Source organism: Anas platyrhynchos, chromosome 15 (assembly GCF_047663525.1).
Source record: "Anas platyrhynchos isolate ZD024472 breed Pekin duck chromosome 15, IASCAAS_PekinDuck_T2T, whole genome shotgun sequence".
Lineage (NCBI taxonomy): Eukaryota > Metazoa > Chordata > Aves > Anseriformes > Anatidae > Anas > Anas platyrhynchos.
Genome location: NC_092601.1, coordinates 8,579,910 through 8,602,712, shown reverse-complemented (window position 1 = coordinate 8,602,712; position 22,803 = coordinate 8,579,910). Strand labels below are relative to the sequence as shown.

The window sequence follows — 22,803 nt, the reverse complement described above, 5'->3', positions numbered from 1 at the left end:
CACTGGCTTTTTAAATCAACACGACTTTAAATGAGGAATCTGAACCTGTTCAGGAAGTAAAATTTAGGTTTTAAACCAATACAATCTCATGCAAATGGCAGAAACGTCATTGGAAAAAACAAATAGCATTAAGAAAACATTAAACTCACCTTGGTAATGGCCCAGGCTCACTATCAGAGAGCATGGATGTCAGCAATACAGTACTGCAATGAATCTAAACCTCCCTACTGCTGTACACAGCTCAGAAAGACAAAACTGCTTTGCAAATTCCTGACTATAGAGATAGCATACTGAAAACAACAACTTTCCTTCTTGTCCTTAAATAAAACATGACCCACCAATTACAGAACAGGACTGAAGGAAAACCTTATGTACCCACATATAAAAATGTATAGGATTACAGCATTATCTTTTATAACTGTACGAAGTAAGAAAAGGTAAATGCAAAGATAATAATGTGACATTGGAAAAACAAGTAGGAACAATAACATACTGAAAAATACTAAAATGGAGTTATTTTGATAAGGTATCTGCAAGGTGAATAAACAAATTATCTCCAAATGCACCTGGGTAGCAGAAACCAACTCTTGTACAAAGCAGTGGCTGAGCTGTTCAGAGCTGAACAAATCCAAGGATTCAGTTTTGTGGCCACCTAACCCAAACTAACTGCTCACTGTTGCCTTCCTGCTCCCCATCCTGACGTAATGAAGGAACTGCTTGGGCTTATTAAACTGACAAAAAAACCTTTCACTTTTCTGATTTCCTAGTTTTTCCAAAAACTCCAGAACTACAATACTATTCAAGCCGTAACAGCCAAATACACCTGCTAAGAAACACTACCTTCAGAAGTACTGTCCCTGTTCACAAATGACATCTCTTTATTCCAAAACAATTTCCTGTAAACATGCCTGCATACCTTTGTAGGCATACTTGAGTTACAAGGATTACTTTGGTGGCTGAAGTACAAATTATTTTTTACCTCTAGCCTGAAAAGTCAGAGTGCAAGCTGCAATCTACTGTTTCTTTTGAAACAACAGCAGAATTGCTTCTGACTTGTAACTGCAAAAGCATTTTAACTTACACATAACCAACAGATCTGCAGAGCTGCAAGTGAAGACACCCGTTTCCACACACCACCCGCATAACATTCTCTTGTGACAGTGAAAACAGAGAACGAGGGGGGCAGAATTAACTTGCCATCACAAGTACAGACAAACAAACATCTTACTATTGCGTCTCCCATCTGGGTTAATAACATGTTACATGTGGTATCTGTGCACATCAGGCAACACGCCCAGGAGAGCATGAGCTTTGCTGAATGCATGTAACAACTGCAGTGTTCTGCTAAGGCCTGGGGAAACCTCACGTTATGCAGGAACTGCGCAGTAACGGATCTTCAACAAGTTACAGATGATGGGGGAAGGACCGTAAGTGTCCCAGAAGTCCAGAACACACATCCTGGAGGTTGCTGCAAGGAGGCAGTGTAGGGGCTGGCAGGGCCCTGACTGAGGAGACAAGATCATGCCCTGTCTTGAGCAGCAGCTGACTGTCACACAGCCAAGAAATTGGGGGAAATACTGAACTTCAGTGTGTAAAAAAGAAAAAAACACGAAGTATTTGAATATTAAACTGATCAGAGTTGAAACAGAAATCATTAAGAAAACTAATTCTTGACAGATGTGCTGTGACTTTGGCAATTTTATTTATTCCTACACCCTTCCCCTCCCCACCCCCCGGAAAAGGAATACTCTTTGCATTTGTGACACCTTATTTCAGCTTTAAACCAGAATGATGTATTTCTGTTTAAATGTGAGGGATTTTTCTGAAGGACAGATGAGAGCGAAAGGCATCGAGTTGTGTGTGGCACCACAAGCACTAAGCAGGGACACACACGGTGTGCAGACTTTGCTTCTTTAAGCTAGACCCTCTCTGCACAAGATCTGCTGCAAGCCTTCTTGCCTTTGCTAGCACTGTTAGCCAGCCAACCGCTTTGTTTCTCACTCCTATTTCAAGACAGCGTGACGTTTTTATTACCTAACGGAGATGACGAGGGACAGCACCTCCAGCAGGATGGCGATGATGAACACGACGACGGCCGCAGGTGGCGGAGGGGACGCCACCATCCCGTGCTTCAGGAAACACGTGACAGATAGTATGAGGAAGACTGTGGTGGAGAGGAACACGTCCAGGAGTGAGCTGAAGGTAGCACTGGCAAATGTCTTCACTGGAGCATTCCTTATAACCTGCATGGAACACAAGGGTTGAGGGAAGTGGTGACAATGAATAAATGCTCTCTTGCCGAATTTGACTGTACCATAAACAGCAGCTCACAAAAATAAATAGAGGAATAGAGAACATTTTGCCACTTCATTAATCCACTATAAGTACTGTTTTAAAAAAAGAAACAGAAGAGGTAGTTCAATGACTAGCAGTTCCCTGAGAATACGCCTACGTTGCAGAAACACACTGGCAGCACAGCCCCTGGGTATGGCGTGATTTTTTTTTTTCCTTAAAGACCACTATCATTTTTTTAACAGAATATAATGATATAGAAATAATATGAAAATTGCCATTACTATGCAATGGAACATTAAAAAACTAATTGCTAGCAGAGAAAGCTATCAGAAGTTTTCTTCAAGTATTTTCGTTTAAAATAACAGTAGAACTTAAAACAGTAAAAAAAAAAAAAAAAAAAAAGCTTTCTGGTTCCAGGGGTTCTTGAAGAAAACCCTCCAAGCACCACTCAACAGAAAGAGTTAGTTCACCGTGGCACAGCTCACATCTCCCTTTCAGACAAGACTAAAAGCAGCAATCGGGACGCTATGTAACCTGAACTGATCTAAAGCCAGGACTCCAAGTAACTCTCTGCTGTAAGCAACCCCTTACCACACGTTCCCACCCCACCATGTGCTGGCACAGCTGCGGTGTGTGCTGGTTTGGCCAGTCCAGCTGAAAACCAGACCATGAGCTCCGCGCCTTGGCTTACTCCACTAAGCACAGTCTTACAAGTGTTTGTATTTTCCCGAGGGACAGCAGAAAACAAATTCCAAAGAAAAATGAGAAGTATGCTATTGATAACACCACGAAGTAGCCCTGTTTGAATACTGCAATCTTGTACTGCTTTCATTTGGACATTTCTTTCACTCCTCAGAACATTATTGGCACTCAGCAGCATAGCAAAATGAACTTGTTCTTCATTTGTAGCTCTCTGCAACCTAATGTATTCAGTGAGTTTTGTTTCAGGGCCAAAATTACCTTTTAATCTGAACTGTAGCAGAATCCCTTTAGTCCATACAGAGTCGCATAAATTGAATTAAGGAAATCAGCACTGCATCCTAAAGTGACAGTGTTAAGGATGCCCTAACAGTGTTAAGTAGTGCCTTAATTTCTAAACAAGAACAGGCTAAGCAAGCTCTCGGGATGTGGAGACACTTAGGAATGATCACAAAGCAATCATGCAGCTGGCACCGTGTAATTAGAGGTGAACTCGCTGGAGCTGGAAGTTGCGTTCAGCAACAGTGATCTGCGAGGCATTTCAACAACCAGCAATGCTACAATCGCTTCGCTCCCCAAGAGATTTTTGTTGTTTTGTTTTGGACCAGTACTGTGCTAATAGTAAGGCTTTAACAAGTTTTGCCCTAGTGCTGCACAGTTGCTATTACAAAATAAGGTTCCCATTTTCAGGTAGGTTTACGTAATAATTTTCAAATGACCAGCTTACCACCAAGAAAATGCACAGACCTCATTCCTTCTCCTTCCTCTATGATTTTCATGCACATCCATATTACTAGATCAATCTGCATGTGCTTGACTATCACTGCTTTTCTTCTCTTTCCAATCTTTCAGTTGGAAAGATTTTGCTTTACTGTTTTCTGTATAGTTTGTACAAATTGAGCAGGCAAACAGGGGTCTGTGTGCTCACATGTACGTACACACACACACTGGTATGAATACCATGTAAATTCTGATGTATCAAAAGAGCACAAACTACTCTTGGTTTGCTCTCCTGTAGCACTCAGTCCAGGATATGAGTAGATGTAATACACTGCTGCAGATATAACTTCATCAATGTGAATGTCACCCACAGGAAGCTTCTCCCTATTGCTGCTGGATGAGCTTTATTCAGAGAGATACCAATGAAAGTGCTGCAGAGCGTAGAGTTCCTGAACAAGGTGAATGAATTGAACTGCATCACTACTATGCTTCCCTCATGTTAGAAAAAAAAAAAAAAAAAAAAGAAAAGAAAAAGAAAAAGTTAGACCTCATTTGTAAAAGGTAGAAACCAAGCAAACAGGGGCTGCTGCTAAGGACAGTGTGGAAGCACTGCCCAGCACAGAAAGCAGCCTACAAGTACAGAGCAACAAGCAGTGAAGCAGAAATCCTACCTGTCCTCAGATACAGGGTAAACTGGGAGAAGAGAGAATCAACACCTTCGTTTATCATGGTGGGAACCCTGCCAGATGTGCGACCCAGCCTCACAGCTCAACCCTGCTCAAGGACAGGGCACAACCCTTCCTGCTCCCAGACCCTCTGGCACTCAGCAAGCTGCTGGTTCAATCCCAAGACAGCAGAAAATAGAAGGGAAAAGAAAAAGAAAAGCCCCAAACAGCAAAACAAAACATGAATATTTTATGCTAAGTTAGTAAAATGAACTGGATCACAGCAGGGAAGTGTGGTAAGCACCAGAGCCATTAGCAGAAACACGGAGCAGTAGGAACAAGGTGGGAGAGCAATTGCCCTCTTTTGGCAGTACCTTTTCAGCGTCATGGAAATGCAACCTCAGTTAGTACTGATGTCTGTCGTTGCTACATGCAAACTTACAACATCTTGCTAGTTCATATCAACCCAGCAAAAATATCTACTGACATGTAAAATCTGCAGAACTACTAGCTCCCAAGGGGGTAAAGGACTTTTTATACTCACTGCAAAATCCTGAAGAATGCACCAAGTTCTTCACAATTTACACACTGTTCCTTACAATTACACAGTGTTTTGAACTGCCTGTTTTTGAATGCAACACATTTACAGAACTTATAATACTGAGTTCAGATCAGATTTGGGTATCACTGAGATAACCAGGAGGCTGTGGCATGAACAAGAATCAAATTCAAAAATACCATTCTCAAAGTCAGGACATGTAATGAGTAGGCAAGTAGTCATTTACAGTTCTCTGAGCTGCCTAAAGCCTTGAAACATTAACTTGAAAATGGAGAAAAGGCAGGGGAAGTGATTAACGTATCCTGCTGGGTTGTGAAAATGTACTTCCAACCCAAATCTTGGACTAGACTCAGGACATGGCACAAGACAGGTAAACTGAGACTGTTTTCAGAGGCAGCACTACTGAGTAGTAAATCCCACTTGACATTTCATAACCCTTGTCATCAACTGCGATGAAATGTGTTAAAAACAATTACAGACATTACTTGAATGGATTACAGAAGAAAACCAATGCCAGGAGAAACTCACCTCTTCCTGATAGCTTGTCCTGTAGGCCATCTCCAGATCCTGATCCAAAAAGTTCAGGCTCAGCTTGTTAATAGGAGGTTTAAAGAAGTAGTCTTTCATGAGGCTAAAGAGAAAAGACAGTTCAGCATCAGTTTATTCAGCTGTAGTGCTTTCAGAGCCCCACCATTCTGTGGTTTCTGCTTCCAGGGATGGAGGCACTTGCATTTGCAGTTCCTGTAGTTCTCCTTTGCTCTCAGCCACCGTGGTACCCCCTTATCCTTGCTCAGTCAGAGGCAATATTTTGCAAAACCATGACAGAGCAAACTTTTATATTTTCAGGAAGACACTAACAAGCTCTTCCAGAAACTTAACAGCTGTAACTGCAGATGGCTACAGATAAGTGTAACATAAGCTAGCTGATAGTAAAGGTTAATTGCTGCTACAGGTGCACAACCTTAGGAGACGCGTGGCCATGGGATATTTATGTCTTGGATGGAATTCCATTGGCCAAAGCAAGCCAAGGATGATAAAGGTGACAAATTTGTCCATTTTAGAAAACAGCACCATCTTGTTATTTCAAAGACACTAAAATATCTCAGTAACTCAGCTGGGAACATTTGCTTAACGATCCAGGCTGCAGAAAAATGTAACCCAAGATGATGGATGGCTTGAATTTACTTCTGCAACGGAAAAATTGAAATCTCCAGAATCATCAACAAAGGCACTAACAACTAATGAAATGAGCTTACTAGAACTAATGAACCAGTAGGCAGCATCTACCACAGGGTGTTCATTTATTCATTCACCTTATATTTCAGTGCCAGGTGCAGCACAAATACAAAAGGGCCTTAAACATTAAAAAGTTGTTTCTATTTCCTATCTTTCAGAGCAAAAAAAGAGCATTTTTTGAGTTCTACATTAGTTGTAAGAAGCCTGTGAAAGAAATTCTCTGGTGATATCTATGACACTTGATCTGCAAACTTCTTCTTTCTCTAGTAGGTGTCAAAGAGCTGGAAGGACTCAACTTAGTCAGCACAGACTGCTTTGTGCCTGATGGTCAGGCTTGCTTACCCAAATTTATTCCTGGGATAGTCTGTCACTCTATCTTCTGTCATCCTAATCTGAAACTTCAGAACACACACTCTCCTTAGGAATCTCTATTCGTTTTCAGGCAACTGATTCCACTCGTTATATATAATGCACTGTTTTAAAAACTGCCATAGAATCTGACATGGGACTGCTTCTTTCCAAGTGCTACATCAAAAAACATAGCACCTGAGCAAAAATTTGAGTGGACTATTTCGCAGTTGCTAACTCTAAACAAAGGCCACGAGATGCACAATACCAAATTCCAAGTAACTGAAGAAGCTGAAAGACCCTAGAAAGCTAGTCTGTACCTGCATTTTATTTTTTTTGTACCACTGGCAGAGATTTTTTAAACGCCCAAACTTCCCAATACAAGATAGCATGTGGGAAACATTTTTTCTCGAGATGCAAGACCAACCAAACATACACACTGCTAGACTGAGGCTCTAGAAGACAAAAGACTTCAACCAAGAATATGGCAGATACTTTACATCCTTTCAACACTCTGGTTTTGGCCAATATATTAAAAAACATTACAGGATGCTCTCAAGGAACAACAAGACCCACTTACTACTCTTACTACCTCTTATACTACAGTTTTCTTCTACAATACATGGTAGCATGCAGATTGCAATGAACAAAGCATGGTATTTTTATAGTGGTTGTAGTAAAGCCAGAGTTAAAGCTCAAAGTATGCACTGTGTGAAATACTTATAATCAATTTCTAAGAAAAGGCAAGCCAGTAACTTATATGGAAAGGATTCCTGTGTAACGCAATAATAGAAAAATGCTACACTAACACTGGCCTTATTGCTATTGTTTTTAAAAATGACTGGAACTGTGCTGAGATAACAACTCCAAGGCAAAATCTGGGCACATGAAGAGCCCAGCAGCTGGTTGTGAAACTCTCAGACACACACCTGAACTCCAGAAGAGGCTGGGGCATGAGAAACACCACCAGCGTCCAACACTTTCTCACACCCAGCCCTAGGCAGCTGTGCAGTGCGCAGGCTCCTGAATCGTCCCTAGGATATGTTTAACTCTTCCCAGCTGTACAGGAAGCCTGCATGATTAATTTAAACACCTAATCACCATATCTAGGTTAGACATCTGTGAATGTGATGCCTAATTTACATTGCAGATCAGAACACCTGCATCATGCAACATGGTGCAAGTCGCTACCCAATATGAAGAGAAGCTCTCACTCACTGCTGTTGGGTTTGCAGTAACATGAAAGCAAAGCAGCAACAGTCCAGTAATTATTACTGTGAATGATGTGAATCTTCATGTAAGATGACCAAGTGGAAGTTTGGATTTCACCCCACTCGCTGAGAAAACTCAGATTTCCCATTCAACCGTCCTCATCGATACTAAATTTGAGACCAACAATGTATTAGGTTTTACAGTAGGGGATCAAACATGTTTCTTAAATGACTCATTACCTATAACTTAACACTAAGAAATGTTAAAAAGGATTGATATAAAACGGTAGGCTTAAACCATTTTGAATAGACCTAATTAATCAGGAGATTATTTTTGGAAAGTTATGTTTACATGAACCGAACTCAGCAGAGAAGTTTCCCTGGCAACAAGAAATGGCCCACTTAACATGGTAATGATGATATTTAATTGAGAAAAAAAAAAAAAGCTAGGCTTTGACTGATGTCACATCATGGTCCCACTTTTTCCTTTTTCTGAAGAAGTATCCATTTTGTATGTGGAGGAGGAAAGTTCCATGAATACAAGAGCTGGAGGTGGGTATCTAGCAGTCCACTGGCATAAATTAAGCTGCTTCTGTAACTTAAAATTTGCAGGATGCTGGTTACATTTTAAACAAAAATCCAATTTGTTTTTCCCGATTTCTGCAAACATTTGGACTTTCACAATCATTCTGTCTTCTAATATTTTGAAGTATCAGCTTAACACCTGTTCTCAGCCACTAATGACAGAACACACACAAAAAGGAACCTAAATTTTTACAGAGGTTGGCCCCAGGAGAAAGGCAATCTGAAAAAAAACAAAACACAATAACAACAACAAAAAAATACCAACCAACAAACAAAAACAAAACGAAAAAGAACAAGAGAAGAAGAGGCTGGAGAAGGACTTTTGTCCCCCTCTCTCACTTCTCCCTGCTTTGGTCATGTTTCCAGTTAAGACAACGCTGTCCCTGTTCCAAACAGCCTGGAGTATATACGAGCATACAGTTTCAAGGATATTTAGATAAAATGTCCCTAATCTCAGTGGAAGCAGTGAAGCAAAAATAAGAATAGCCATAAATAATAACAAAACTAAGTTGTCTGTTTAGCTGATCCAGTCAAATCACTGCCATAATAAGGGAGATACGGCTGTGTGTTTACAAAATCAAACAGTGTCGAATTCTGAAGAACATATTTGCCTCTGCCCAAAACAAGTCTTTTTGTATGAAATGGGGAGAGAGGCTAACTTTACAAAACGCTGTAGGTAGAATGAGAATTCACTCCTATTAATTCTGCTTCCAAGTCAAATGTGATTTCTAGGTATTAGTCATGCAATATTATCAGATGTTGTTCTCTTGCAATACAAAAATTTGAGTTTTGTGGTTCAGATTATATATTACAGTTTCAGTTGCAGATGAAGGTACATAATATGTGTATTATGAGGAGTTCTGAATGTAAAAATGAAAGAGTTCAACTCTTTAACAAGTCACTGAAAGAGTGTTTTTCCTTTTCAAAGGCTTGAATGAAGAATGTCTGTTAACCACAGAAAAAAATGATGAAAAACCTGGCTTTACATATTCCTGAGCAGAATGTTTTTGAGTTCAAGTTCCTACTATAGGTTAAACAGAAGACAGACTAAGATCAGAAAACATACAGCATGTTATAGTATGTTTACAATAATTATTGACATGAAACAAAAAGCACACAAATGCTGATTAGAGATACGGGACCTCTGTTAATGCCTTTTCTTCCTTTATATACCTTTTCTTTGTGCAGCTCCATTTTCCTTACCTGTCTTCTTTAATCACATCGACAAAGTGAGCATCTGTCTTTTCTCTGATGTTTTTGAACCTCAAAGGAAGGAGAGCTGATTGATCCAGACTCACGCCCCCCCATCTTCCTTTCTCTTGCAACATTTCGTAAAGCGAGGTTTGACTGTTGCTCAGCTTTTCTTCTTGTGGAGGACTCAAAAGTCCATTCTGAGTCTTTGGACTATGGCCTCCTGGAGCCTGCATGACAGAAAGCAAAAGATACACAGGGAACATGAATGGTTGAGAAAGCAGACAGGAGAGATTTAATGGAGCAAAAGTCAAAAATTCTTCCCTGAGCACGCTGAACTGTTATGTGATCATGTCAAAGACCTACCTCCACCTGCCTTGAAATCATTCATGTCTGCTAGAAGCGCACGCCTCTTTAGGTGTTGTTGTCTTTTTGCTTTTTATGTCCCTGTTTCCAAGGCATCAGAAAGCAAATTACATTTTCACGCATGCAGTGAGGACCAATGATAGACCAAAACTTCATTCACTCATCTTCAGGTCAAGATTCTTCTCAAAATCTTTTTAAATACCTGCATTAACTGTACTATCTTTCCACAGGTCGTGAGACAATTAACTCTGCCAGCCTTGCTGATCCTGCCACTGTCCACTGTAGCCTCACTGCTTTCCCAGAAAGACGGAACAGCCATATCTGAACAGACCTTTTGTACAGCTCATTATCCTACAAAAATATTCTGCAACTGAAACCACATTTTCCTCACTAAGATATAGTTCTTTTACCGTTAATAATGTACTTTTAAATTTTGACACCAGCTTGCAGTACAGTTGAAGTGCACAGTATCAGCAATTCTGCTGTCATTCATTTCGGAATAAAAATAAGTTTGAACCAAAAATGATTCTATTTTCATGGAACATGAAGTTCTTCCTTTACATTTTGTTTGATCTAGACCAATGTGCACTGAAGCAAGTCCAAGGAATTAGACAACTAAATACAGCTAGAATGAAAGTGAGCTGCAGTTAGTCAGGATCATTTTACAATTTTCAAATACAAACATGTATCAAAACTTTGCATATTTGAATGTTCATCTCCTCCCTCCACGTCTTATCATTTATCATTCATCTTCATCCTGAAACCCACTCATGACAGAAGTTTCTTCATTTCTGCCTGTACAGCAGTCAGCACAGCAGTGACTAGCTCCTCCAGAGGACTATTCTTGGATGCCACTGCAGTGACCATAAATATCACACCACCCAATCACGCACTGAAATATGTTCCTTAGATTGTAAAATCAACTTAGCTAAGGCTGAGAAATACCAGATTTCTAGCTGCCTGTGCAAAATTAATTGCATCTCCTTGTGTCTCTAGGCTGTAAAACAAATGAGGAACGTGAACACAGGCAGGTATAACTGAAGGTGCACAGACCACTTAATATATTATTTCCTAGTTTTTAACAGGAAGATGTTACAACAAAAAAGAAGCATTTTTCTAACATAAGCATTTCTGGTATCCATTTTCTAGTTGAACAAACATAAAAACACAAACACTGGGCATGTTAAAAACTTTCATGCATCACTGCTTTCACAAATAATTACCAGCGAAGACATGAGACAGCAGCAGCAGCAGAACATCACCTTGAGCAGGGAAGAGTCAGAAGGCACTTGGGCTCGGCTCCCCATCCCCATCAAAACTTCCATAGTGAAAGGAAGACCTGCTCTGCCCCACAGCCATAGCAAACAGGAGGAAAGGCAGGAAGGAGGCAGAGTGCTCTGCTCTTCCCTTTCCCCCTGCCCTGGCAGGACACAGGACTCCTCTGCACTGGCTGCCCAGCAGGAGGAGTGGAGCACGGAGAGGACAGGATTCCCAGCCTTGTCCCTACTGTGACTCAAGACAGCTGTTTTGGCAGCTTGCAGGTGTTCATGGTACAGCGACAGCAGCTGATGAAGTATAATAGGGAAATTTAGTAGTTACCTTGGTGTGCTGCCAATGTTTTGCTAAGGAACGTAAGCAACAGAAGAGAAAGGTGATTTCAGCAACACGTATCTCTTGGACTGGACAGGCACTTGTGAGTGACAGAAGAGCACTCTCCTGGTCACCACCAAAGGTCTCCAGCATCTTTTCTACGGGACAGCATTCAACAGCTTCCAAACATGCCCTAAAGCAGCCAGAGCAGGTCACCCAGCCCGCCCGGAGGAGCAGAGGGCAGAGCAGTGCTGGCCGGAGCAACCGCTGCTCCCGAGGCAAGGAGAACTGTCAAACAAGCGCCTGAAGTGAAGGTTCTTCATTGCTGCTGTTTGTTTTTTTAGTGCTAAAGATTGTATTTGCTGAGAGCACTTTGCAGAAAAAAAAAAATTGAGGCCTAGAAAAATGAAGGTCACAGTTATCACCCTTTTCTCTGTAAAGAATCTTTCTCCTTTTCCTCACCCTGCTTTACTTGAAAAGCAGTAAAGGAGGAAACACAGCTTTTCTTGTCTGGGCAGCTCAGAGAAAAGATATGTGTACTGTTTGCTTTCCCTGTCTGTTCTTCGAGTTCATCTGAAGAATGCAGTGAAAATTTCTGCTCTTTCACAGAAGGTCAGCATGGACTTCTCTTGGCCTTTTCTCTTCAGCTCTTTGGCAAAGGCTCAAATCCCTAAGAAAATTCTTCCCTTTGGTCAGCTCAAGGTTTTCCTGTGCTGTCTCCACTCTGTTAATCTTAACAGGAGGGGATTAGAGTTTGAAACTGCTTGCTTGTAAGGAGAAAATCCCTGTTTAATAAATGCTGTTAGCTCCATGCTACTGTGGGTTCTGGCAGCCATAGGCCGTGCAGTTCTCCCGAGCACTTGGAGATATGATGCACCAGGGGACCGCTCCCCTCACAAAGAGACTTGGGGGCTCCAAAGGACACTGGGGTCCAAGGAGGTGGTTAACAGCGTTTTGGGAGATGAGAGAACAGGGAGGGGACATGAATGCTGCAGGGCCAGGTGCAGTGACAGTGTGGGGAGAGAACAGAGGTGAGCAGAGGGAGCTGATGGCTCTTCCTAAGAAAGCTGAGACTACAAAGAAGATCTGGAAATCAAATGCCATGCAGCATTGTGCATGTACCTGTTTAAGCTTTCATTTAAATGGGCATCCCAGACTCACTGGATAGCCACTTAGCTGGTCCAGTTTTTGGGGCAGCAACTTGTGAATACATGAGGGACATATGATCTGGTTTCCACCAGCTTATTTCTTCCAATGACGTTACTGGTATTTTTTCAGCACTGGACAGGCCTCTTCCAAGCAAGGTTCATCCCCCACGTGATTAACATACATGAGGCTAAGATAGCTGCAGTAGGAAGAATAATTCTGATGAAGACAATATATGATAACAGGTGGTTGGTACTGGGAGGAAAATCTCTGTTTGCAGTCTGTTCCTGGAGACCCCTGGCACGTGGGCAGAAGCAGCCTGGGAAGCAGCATCTCATGCTCACCATCTGGGAAGATCTCCCACAATGTTTTCTGTCTCGAAGATCTCATGCTGTTCTGAGACCAGTACCTACTGGCCACCCTGCTCTATCTTCCTGAGAGTTGAAGAGATTAGTATTTTTTTTTCTTAGGCTGTTTCCTAGGAACCCCAGCACAGAACATGGCCTACTGTGCTACATACCATTTACAAAAATGCTGGCAAGTTTTTTTGTTAGCTCTGTACACCAGAAGAGTTCTACAGACAGATGAGGAGGAAAACAACCAGATAGCTATCTCTGAGAATAGTTATAAAGTGATCTCCCCAGTGAGGAAAAGGATTAAAACTTATCTGAAAATATACCAGAGAGCTGATGAGCTCTGGCATCCAGTCTGCATTTAGGTGGAAGCTTAATTTTCTGGAAAGAGGGAAGAGATGACAGGCAGAGCAGGGAGGCTACAAAGGGCACAAACAAGACAACAAATAGGCCATGTCTGGTACTGTAGAGAGAGTAGGTGGCTTCGGTAAGAATATCTAAGCAACAAGCAAGGAAAACAACCCTGGCAGCAGCACGCTGAATATGTAAGATGCTCTATTTGTCAGAAAAAGGATGTGAATGGACTCAGGTGCTGTGCATATCAGCTGTGGGCATGAACAGAAATGACCGTGTTTTAGAGCTACGATACAGGAGACAATGGCAAGACACAGGTGTGTGACTTGTGGCTAGATGACACACGGCGACTGGCGTAAGCGATGGAGATGCTGGTAGTGTTGTTTGTGCCTCTTTCATTGGCTGGCCTCAGCATTAATTTAAAGAGCCCAACTTTTAGGTCCTTCTCAAACTGGCCCATAAAATTACTAATTGTTTTGAAAATTTGGGGTGTGCGGGGGGGGGCAACTAAAGTTTGGAATACAACTGCTCAAAATTGGTTCTGCTGCTTAAGAGCTTGAATAAAGTAATAGCTGTGCAAAACTGAGAAAGCTAACTGAAGCAGAGAAATAAGGGGAAAGAAGGGAAGTGATAAATACTCAAATTACCTTTGTACTGTTTTTATGCTCATCCTGACAACCATTTTGGATAGCTCCTTCATCTATGCTGACATCGCAGTGGGGTGCAAGGGTGGTACTACATGAAGGGCAAGGCTGCAATGAGACAAAAAAAATTTAGCCAGGAACATTCTGGTGTCCTCGTAATGGTGTGCAATTTATAATGTGGCCTGCTTGTATGCTTGCTGCATGGTTAAAAGATAAACAAAGCAACAGAAAGGGAAACAGGGAGCAAAATTTGAAAGGACCAAAATCCACCATTTCAAAAACAAACCATAGATTTTTTGCTTACTAAAGCTAAATCTAATCCAGGAAAGATTTACTGGTGTAAAATCACAGATATTCTGTAATCACTACTCTCTGGTAAAGGAGTACCCTAAAAAGAAAGAAATATTCTTCAGCGAGAGAAGTGCAATTTTCTTGTTTGAAAAGGGTCTGCAAAAGGATCTGAATGGCATTATGACCAGCTGAGGGAGGACTTAGCACAGAATGCAGCATATTCAGAAAGCACAAAACACCATGGTCTGTTACAAACAGCACAGAAAAATGGAAAGTAACAAATCTGAAAATAATAAAGGAGAATACTTTTTCATACAGCTCTGTAAGACAGGGGACTGGAGCTGTGGCTGTGTTATACTGTTGAAGTCAAACACTGAGCAAACATCACAGGAAACAAGGAAAGCAAAACCATCAACACTCCTAATAGTTACAGGTTACCTATTTTGGAAGCAACATAAAAGGTCACAGTTCAGCTTTTAAAACAACCTGTCCCACTGAATTAAAATGAGATCTTCTCTAATTAACCCTGCATCTTCTTTTGCAAAGTCCTTCAAACTTTTCTCTTGTACTCACCATGTAGGGACAGGATACTGCACGAGAGGGACCCTATATCTGATCCCTGTTGACAATTCCTATGTTCTTCAGAGACAGTTTGTTGTTACCAGGCTTGCCAGAAGACTACTAATACAGATACACCAGTCACTGGAAACAGCATGCTAAATTCAGCACGCTACACTACGTGTTGGTGGGTTATCCACAAAAGAACTTGTTGAAATTTCCAACAAGCCACTTGAACATTTCATCCCAAAGTCAACACCCCATGTCCCTTTTATCTATTTATTTTGAGCTCAGGAGGGACTGGTGCAAGCTTCCATCCAAAATGCAACAGCTGGTCCAAAAACACAACAGCTTCTCCCTTCAGGTTTGCTCCCTATTTCAAAGACCAGCATGTTTCTCTTTTCAGAATTGAATTTTCACCCAGTGCCCCTTTTCCTGTCTCTTGTCACACCTGAATTTCAAAAAAGATTCAGAAGTCTTGATTTTGAAGGTTGTTATGGTGTGGCACTTCTTCCTGGGGCTGCTGCTCCACCCATCGTTCAACCATGTATGTCTCTCAAAGGCTGTCATGAAGGCTCTGAGCCTTCTTAGCAGCCAGCAGACCGTGACCATCACACCCAAGGCTCCTCGGGAGCACGGGCTGGGCTGAGGCACTCAAATTACCTACAAGCTCCTTAATCTGGCAACGGGTGAGCAAGTTTCATCCAATTCTGAAGCGCTACAGCCTGACCAAGAAACAGCATACTGGAAAAAAGAATGAAGTTGTTTCCTAAATGGTTTTGTTTAAAAAAAATATCAAGTATCATGAATGCCTTAACCACTTTGCAGAAAGCATTATTAAATGGCTTTAAAATTGAACATGACCAAGGACTAACGAGCTTTCTGTGTTCCCAGAATGATAGCTAGTAGACTTGAGCATAGCAGAAGTCAGTTAACGGTATATTTGATAATAAAAATCAAATATATATTTGATTTATATATATCAAATATATATTTGATAATAAAAATCAAATACCTCAAACACCAAAAATAAAGAAAATACTCCCCATTTGACCTTGCTAATAAACCAGCAGGACCAAATCACATGCTTAGCTCCTAGGGTTAAAGCAGAAGACAAAAATCTCAGAAAAGAAGCCTGTCTTTTTGAAAAGAGATGGGAGGTTATCTGACCCATGCGTTCAAGTCAATATCATAAACTTAATTCTCTGCTGCAGACACTCACACAAGCTCCGTGCGTTTGTGGCCAGCCACGATGAATAATGCATTAACGCACTTTCAGCAAACACCAAAACAAGCAGAAGTACTTTCTGTTTTCATACTGAGTTGATAATGACATTTTTTTACAAAAAGCCTATAATTCTCAGTCAAGTATGGGATTTCAGAATACGTGATAGATAAAATAAACCAATACCAAAAATGGCTAAGCAAGTTACAGCGTTTTCATACAAAAATCAGCTGCTACTTAATGTTTTCAGCATCCTTCCTCGGTGTTTTAGTTACATACCCACTTCATGACCTGAAATGCCTTTTATTGATATCCATGCTGCAGTGAGATTTGCAATCAAATTAAATGCAGACATAGTGGAGGAGAGGAGGAAATACAATCCCTTTCGTGGATCAATTACTGTTGCACTTTCCTTCCTGACCTTCCTTAACAGACCTTGTCCACTAGAACATCCGTTCAAGCCCAAAAGGTGAAAGTCATCCTTTTCATGCAATATGGCCACTTATTCCCTTTGGAACAAAAATATTTCAGCTTGCCTACAATTTTGCCCCTCCTACTTAGTCTCTTTTGCAGAGTTGGAGTCATCTCCTCCCACACTGACACTGTTTACAGCTTTGTATTTAAAACAGTTGGCATGTAAGTCATGATTCTTCTGCAAATTATCACTCCAGACCCTACCAGCAAGCTGCAGGCTTTAAAAGAAAAACACCGTATAAAAGAAACCCACTCCTTTTCAGAAACTGTGCATGATCTGTGATTAAATTGCACATCTGTTCTTTGTGAGGATTTTAAAAATATATTCTAATTTATTATTATTATTATTATTTTTAATATCGTAAGACCTGTTCTAGCATGGCTGGCTAATTACAGATTTCCTGAATGCTTGACCCAACCCTCTCGGTCCACAGTCTGCCATATCAGACTACCCAGAGCGCACATCCACACTTGAGAGCGTGCTGCAGAGCTTGGAGTACCTGCACCTAGCCCTGCTGCGAGAAGCAAGAGCACCTTGCACTCCTATACTGCAACTAGGGCAGCAGAGCATTTTTAAATAAGTGCTGAGTCTTCACGTGATTGCTTTATCACTGTGCTGTACACATTCTGCCATATTTTGGGGCATGCGTTATATGGATACTTATCAGACCACAGAGGAAGAGGAGTTTGGGGCTGTTCAAAATTCACTGCAGCATCAATCTGTTTTGGGCAATCAGGCACAGTATTTTCAAGGTGGTGTCTGGCCATTTGCAAAATCCCTCAGGAGACCTCCAGTGCTCGTGGTAATGAACAGAAACAGGTACCTATAAGCATAAACTCGATGCAGTAGCTTTAGCACCACTGTAGACAGGGTGTCTGAAAAGGCTGAAACTAAGCTGGCACTTGTCCTAGACGCTCTTCTGAAGCAGCTTCTCTTCTTGGACAGACAGTGTGAGCTTCTCCTTCACTTATCTGGATAGCCATGTTTGCACTTCTGTGCGGTGAAGAACAGTGTAAGCATTTAAACAGCAATTAACACCCAGCCAGGACGGCCCCAGACCAGAGGCAGGGAGGTGATGAGCAGCAAACAGAGCGCGGGCCAGCAGCACATCCGAACGTGGCACGCTAGCTGTTTAGGAAGTGATGCACACTTCTGCTGAGTAAGTCACACTCTTGTTTCAGAAAACACGTAGAGAAGTAAGTGCCTACCCACATGACAGCAGATCAGTGTTAGAACCACAGAATCATTCAGGTTGGAAAAGACCCCCAAGATCATCTTGCTGTAGTTTTGCTGCCCTGCGGTTAAAGCTTACTTTGCTGTCCCAAAATCACAGAACAGTCGAGGTTCCGAGGTGGAAGGGACCTCTGGGGACCATCTAGTCCAACCTAACCCATCAGGTTAACAAGGCATCCTCGTTTTCTCTCCTCACTACTTGAAACACATAAGCTCCTACCCCTTCTGGCCTCAGCAGTATCTCTGTGTGGCCTTGCGCTGGGCAGCACAGACTCATTTGTACAGGCATCCACTGACAGCCCTGCGCTGTGTTCTCCTACATTTTTTGTGAGTCCCTTCATTGAAAGATGAGAGAGAGCTGGCAAGCTGGTGCCCGAGGGATGCCAAATATGCCATCCCGTTCTTACTTACACAGCAGTAGGAATAGAAAGGTGTTACCAACAACTTGAGACCAGCCAAACCTCACACTGCATATTCTGGGAAGGACAACGATGGCTATGCTACCTTCTGTAGTTACACAGCCCCAGCTTGCTCTGTAAGGAAATCGCTTAACTTTGGTCCTTATCTGCAGACCAGCCTTCCAGTTTATCACACTGTGATCACATATTTTTACTGCAAAACTAAAACCAAGCACAGAAGCAGGGTAGAGGTGCCTGAACCACGCTCTGCTGATCCAGACAGCATGCCATGAAAGTCACTTGCTCTACCAGCTAAATATAAAGAGCTCTTCCCAGGACCAAATTCACTGAGTCTAAGGACAGCGACCTGCAGACAGCCACCCACGGGCCTGGCATTAGTGGCCAACTCAGGCAACCCACCATGAGGAACTCACAGCGCAAATGAAAACAGAGAATAGACATCTGTTGTTTGGGAAATCTGTTCTGAGCTGGAAGATTGAGAGTAACAGCAAAGCTTCAAAGTAATACACATTGTTTCACAGATTTCCTTGTCAAGAGTTCTCGTGAGAGGTGTGAACATAACAAAATGTCATCATTTCTCTAAGCTGTTTCTCCATACAAATCGTTGCCCTCTAGGTTTCTAGAGCAAGCAGATAAAACACAGTCTTGTAGCCTACCAAAGCGCTTTCTCCTACCACTCAAACAATCCTGCTGTCTTTCTGTGGAGATGTCTGTTATATGCTCATATAAAAAGGTTCACAGGTGCACAGCATGAGAGATAGAGGGAAGACAGAAGCAGGCTGCAGCAAACAGAAAATCATAAAAGTTATAGTAGCTGCAGGAGGCAGAGATTCTTTCTCCCCAATAAAATCAAGACTATTGAAAAAGCAGTGTTGACCTCTTGGTCACAAAATACAAATAATAAGAAAATAATTTATCTGAAACCACCTTTAAAAAACATTCACCTTACTTTAGAGATTGCTTGTCAATGGGACTAGGCATTTTACCTTAGGTTTTTCCACGTGTTTGAGAGTCTTTGTCAAGTCGCTGGCGTTCTCAGACGACGATGTTGCCTGTATCCTGGCTCCATCTCCAGACTCCAAGCCAGGAAGCAGGGCTTGTGAACAGCTGCACTGGGGTTCCTTCACCTTCTGACCGGAGATCAGATAGGTCTTCAAACCTAGAGGAGAGACATAAACATTGAGAATTGCAGAAAGACAAAAATAACACTCCTTTGGACTTCTTGGATACGATATACAGTAGCTAGCATAGCGCTAGCAAAGCTCAAGAGCACAGCACTAAAGGAGAAGCATCTGGGAACAACCACCAGGAATATAAAGACATTCTGGGTGAAGTGGTGGCGACCAGGATTGCCTGACACCTGCTGCCCCAGATTCAAGAGACTACTCGAACCCACATGCCTGACATGTACTTTATTCCATTTTCACTCATGTACTTTTGAAAAAAGACCTAAGACTTTAGGCATTCGCTTCCAAGCTGTAATTTGAGATCGGACATCAACTCTTTGCTTCTGGAAAAGATTTACATTTCTCAATAATGTCTGGATTGATATTCTACCTCTGAAAACCAGCATGTCTTCCTCCACTTGCACTCTCCATTTCTCACAGAGCTGTTGTGAAGCTCGCTTAATGCTGGTAGCACATTGCAAAAGGAAATGGCGTTTAAGTGCTAGAAATTCTGATGGGTTTTCATAGTCAGTGCAGACTTCACATTTCTAAAGAACAAACTCAATCTCTCATACGCCCACACGCACTCTCTGCAACTGTTGCATGAAGTGAAGCATAATTGGAAGCCAGATCCTGTATTAAAGGCCAGGCTGGTAAATACCGTGGTGTATCAAGCTGATCCGTACCAAAAATCTGTTCAAAAAATGAGGATCTGAGTTTGGTTCAGAATATTCCCTACTTCACTTCCTTGATAGTTTGCATTATAATATTCTGGGCTATTCCTAGGCACAAAGATGGAGAAGGAGCTGCTCACCACGCTCCTTCCTGAATTGAAATGAGACAGTTTTATTGCTGCTCTGTGGGAAATCTCCCACCTGGCACGGACAGGCACTGCCACACTCCGAAAAGCGTGGGGGAACCAGCTCCCCGAACCAGGCAGTGCTCCTTATTTTGGGGTCCCAGGCTGTTGCCCCACGCGATTCTGAAGCCAGTCCCTCCCTGCCTGGCCTTGGAGGAGACGCTCCTGCGCTGGCTCCTGGGTCCTGCATCTGGGTCAGCAAACCTCCTGGCTTTAGATGCCCAAAACCACTCATACACAAGATGATCTACTGCGTCTGGTTGCCTCCTTCTATAGGACAAAAGCTGGACACAAGCTCCAGCCCTTGGGAGACAGCATGTTTCTGTTCAAGTAACAGCTGACATTACGATAAAGGTCACTCTCTTGCAACTTTCTTTGGAGAGATTCTATAAACGTTTTTCTGCCCGTGACACGTAATCCAGACAGGACTTTGTCTGTAAGCTTTCCAATACAAATAAGTTAGACATACTAATAGCAGTTTTTCAGCTTCTTTGTTTATTTCCCCAGTATCTCACACCGCTCAGCACTTGCCCAGCCTGTGCAGAAACCTGCATTCGTGTGGGCCCCGTGCCCGAGGTGCTGCATGGGACCCGACCTTCATTTTACATCGGTTACAGCAGCCCTCGGATCCTACTTGGCGGCAGCGCTTCGTAAAACCCTGGGCTGCTGCTGGCTTCCAGATGTTGGGCTGTCTCTAAACCTTATGCTGATGGGGGTTGTCATGTAAAGAATTCACCGCAATCAGCTTACAATTGTATGTTTACTGGGCTAAAAGCTAGAGCATTAAGTTTTCTACTTCTATTTTTAAACGCTACCTTAAAGCAGCAGGATTATTTTGCCACCATGATTCCCTTTTCTTTTCTCTTTTTTTTAAGCACACACATTTTCTTTGTTTTTTTGTACTTTTAAGGAGGCATTCCTTAATGCTTTTCTCCCATTTTACTGTGTTGCACGGCAGAATTACTTTGTCAACGCATTGCACAGAAGTAAAATCATCTCCGGTTTGAGCTCCGCACCAAGGAAAAAGCACCAAGGCCATGGGGCTGCCACAACAGAGACCTGCTCTGGGGGAGCAGCTCTGCCCCACGGGTGGCCAGTGCCAGGCTCCAAGCTGGCCGAGGGGGCACCGGGTGACCACAGAGCCTCCCTCGCCCCCTCCTCATGCTCCCCAGCCCCACCGTGCCCACCAAACACCCAGCGCTACTCGAGAAGTGTCCCCAGCATTCAGACACTGGCAGGGCTGCTCCGAGCACTCTGGGCTAACAAATGCTACTTACTTGAAGGACTGGTGTTTCAGGAAAGTAAATAAGTGAAAAAGGTTTTGAGAATTAGGAGGTTCAGAAATCTTAATTGAACTTTACTAATATTACCTACCTAATACTTGGTCATTGAATAGCTCTTACGATAGGGAAACTGCATGTTTGGGATTGCTTGCAATTCTGTGACACTTCCTGAAGCAACTCCTGGTAAGTCTGAATTTGTACTGGTATAAAAATGGGCTATTAATTCAACAGAGCTCTATTGATGCAACTAAAACATATCACACAAGAGGTGTAATTTTCCTTCTTTTACATACCCAGCGAGCTCTCCCAGCCACACTGTCATCTTCCATACAAACAGGGTGCAGCAGGAAGAACATTCGCATCACTGTGCAGCATGTTTACATCAATTAGGTAACTCAACAGTACGAAACAAATAAGCCAGCAACGAAGGAGCTGCTATTTTCTGCGAGATACAGCAAACGGTGCAAGTTTTGGGGTGTGCTGCTGCACAATTCATCTCATGACATTACAATGAAGAAAGTGCTACGAAATGCCAGTAATAAAGATAAAGCTTGTCCTTCTTTTCCCCTCCTGCCAGTCTCCTTTTTATAATAACTCCCTTCCCCCAGATTTATTCTAAAGAAATGCTGAAAAATAACACAATCTCAAGCTGCCTGATAGCGAGTATGTGCTCTGGCAGGCTCTACCCTGCAGCACGTCTCTGCTTTTTCCAGAGATGGCTCCTGGAAGCACAAACTGGGAGGGAGCTGGCTCATTCCTTCATGGGGACGTATTGCATCTGACCGGGGGCACAGCGTCCACCATCTGATTTATTCAGTATTTTCTGCCCAGGAGAAAATGAGCAACATCGTGCGTCTCTGAACAACACAAGCCGTTTCCTTCACTCATCTTCAGCTTCTGGGAATCTGACAGAGCTATAAAGAGTAACAGCTCCTGCGCACCGAGCCAAGCCATTTACTGCTGGAGTTCGACCATTTTGAACATTGCCACGGCAGCGTCTGTGGAAGGGCATTTTTGACAAAGTAGTTAACAGGTGAGATCTGCACAGAGCTACAGTGGGTTTACGACTGCTGCCAACACTGAATTTTGGAAGTGTTAAGAAATGGCTGCACTTTGCTCCTTTCTTCCACTAGCTTTGCTCTCCTTTCTATCGGCGGCCCTCCTCTGAAGCTATGAAGACAGAAACCCCCTCCCAGTACCAAAACACCACGCCTAACAACAGCAAAACACCTCTAAGCTCGCAAACAAACAAAATTATGAGGAAGGCTGTGCATAAACATCCCCGTCTTGTTAACCTGCTTTTGGTAGCATGAAATAAAATGCCCCCAGGGG

The 22,803-nt window shown here is 42.5% G+C and overlaps 1 protein-coding gene across 2 annotated transcripts in view; it reads right to left on the bottom strand.

The window, feature by feature from the left end:
- ADCY9 (adenylate cyclase 9) overlaps positions 1–22,803 on the bottom strand; it is an 86,951-nt gene that overhangs the window by 25,082 nt on the left and 39,066 nt on the right. The window contains exons 2-6 of one of the 2 annotated variants that reach the window (XM_038186690.2): positions 19,150–19,322; positions 13,966–14,070; positions 9,522–9,739; positions 5,467–5,569; positions 2,035–2,243 (exon numbers count right to left, since the gene is read on the bottom strand). In XM_038186690.2, the coding sequence (XP_038042618.1) occupies positions 2,035–2,243; positions 5,467–5,569; positions 9,522–9,739; positions 13,966–14,070; positions 19,150–19,322 (808 nt within the window). The remainder of the gene's footprint in view (positions 1–2,034; positions 2,244–5,466; positions 5,570–9,521; positions 9,740–13,965; positions 14,071–19,149; positions 19,323–22,803) is intronic. The other variant, XM_038186691.2, reaches the window with a different exon arrangement.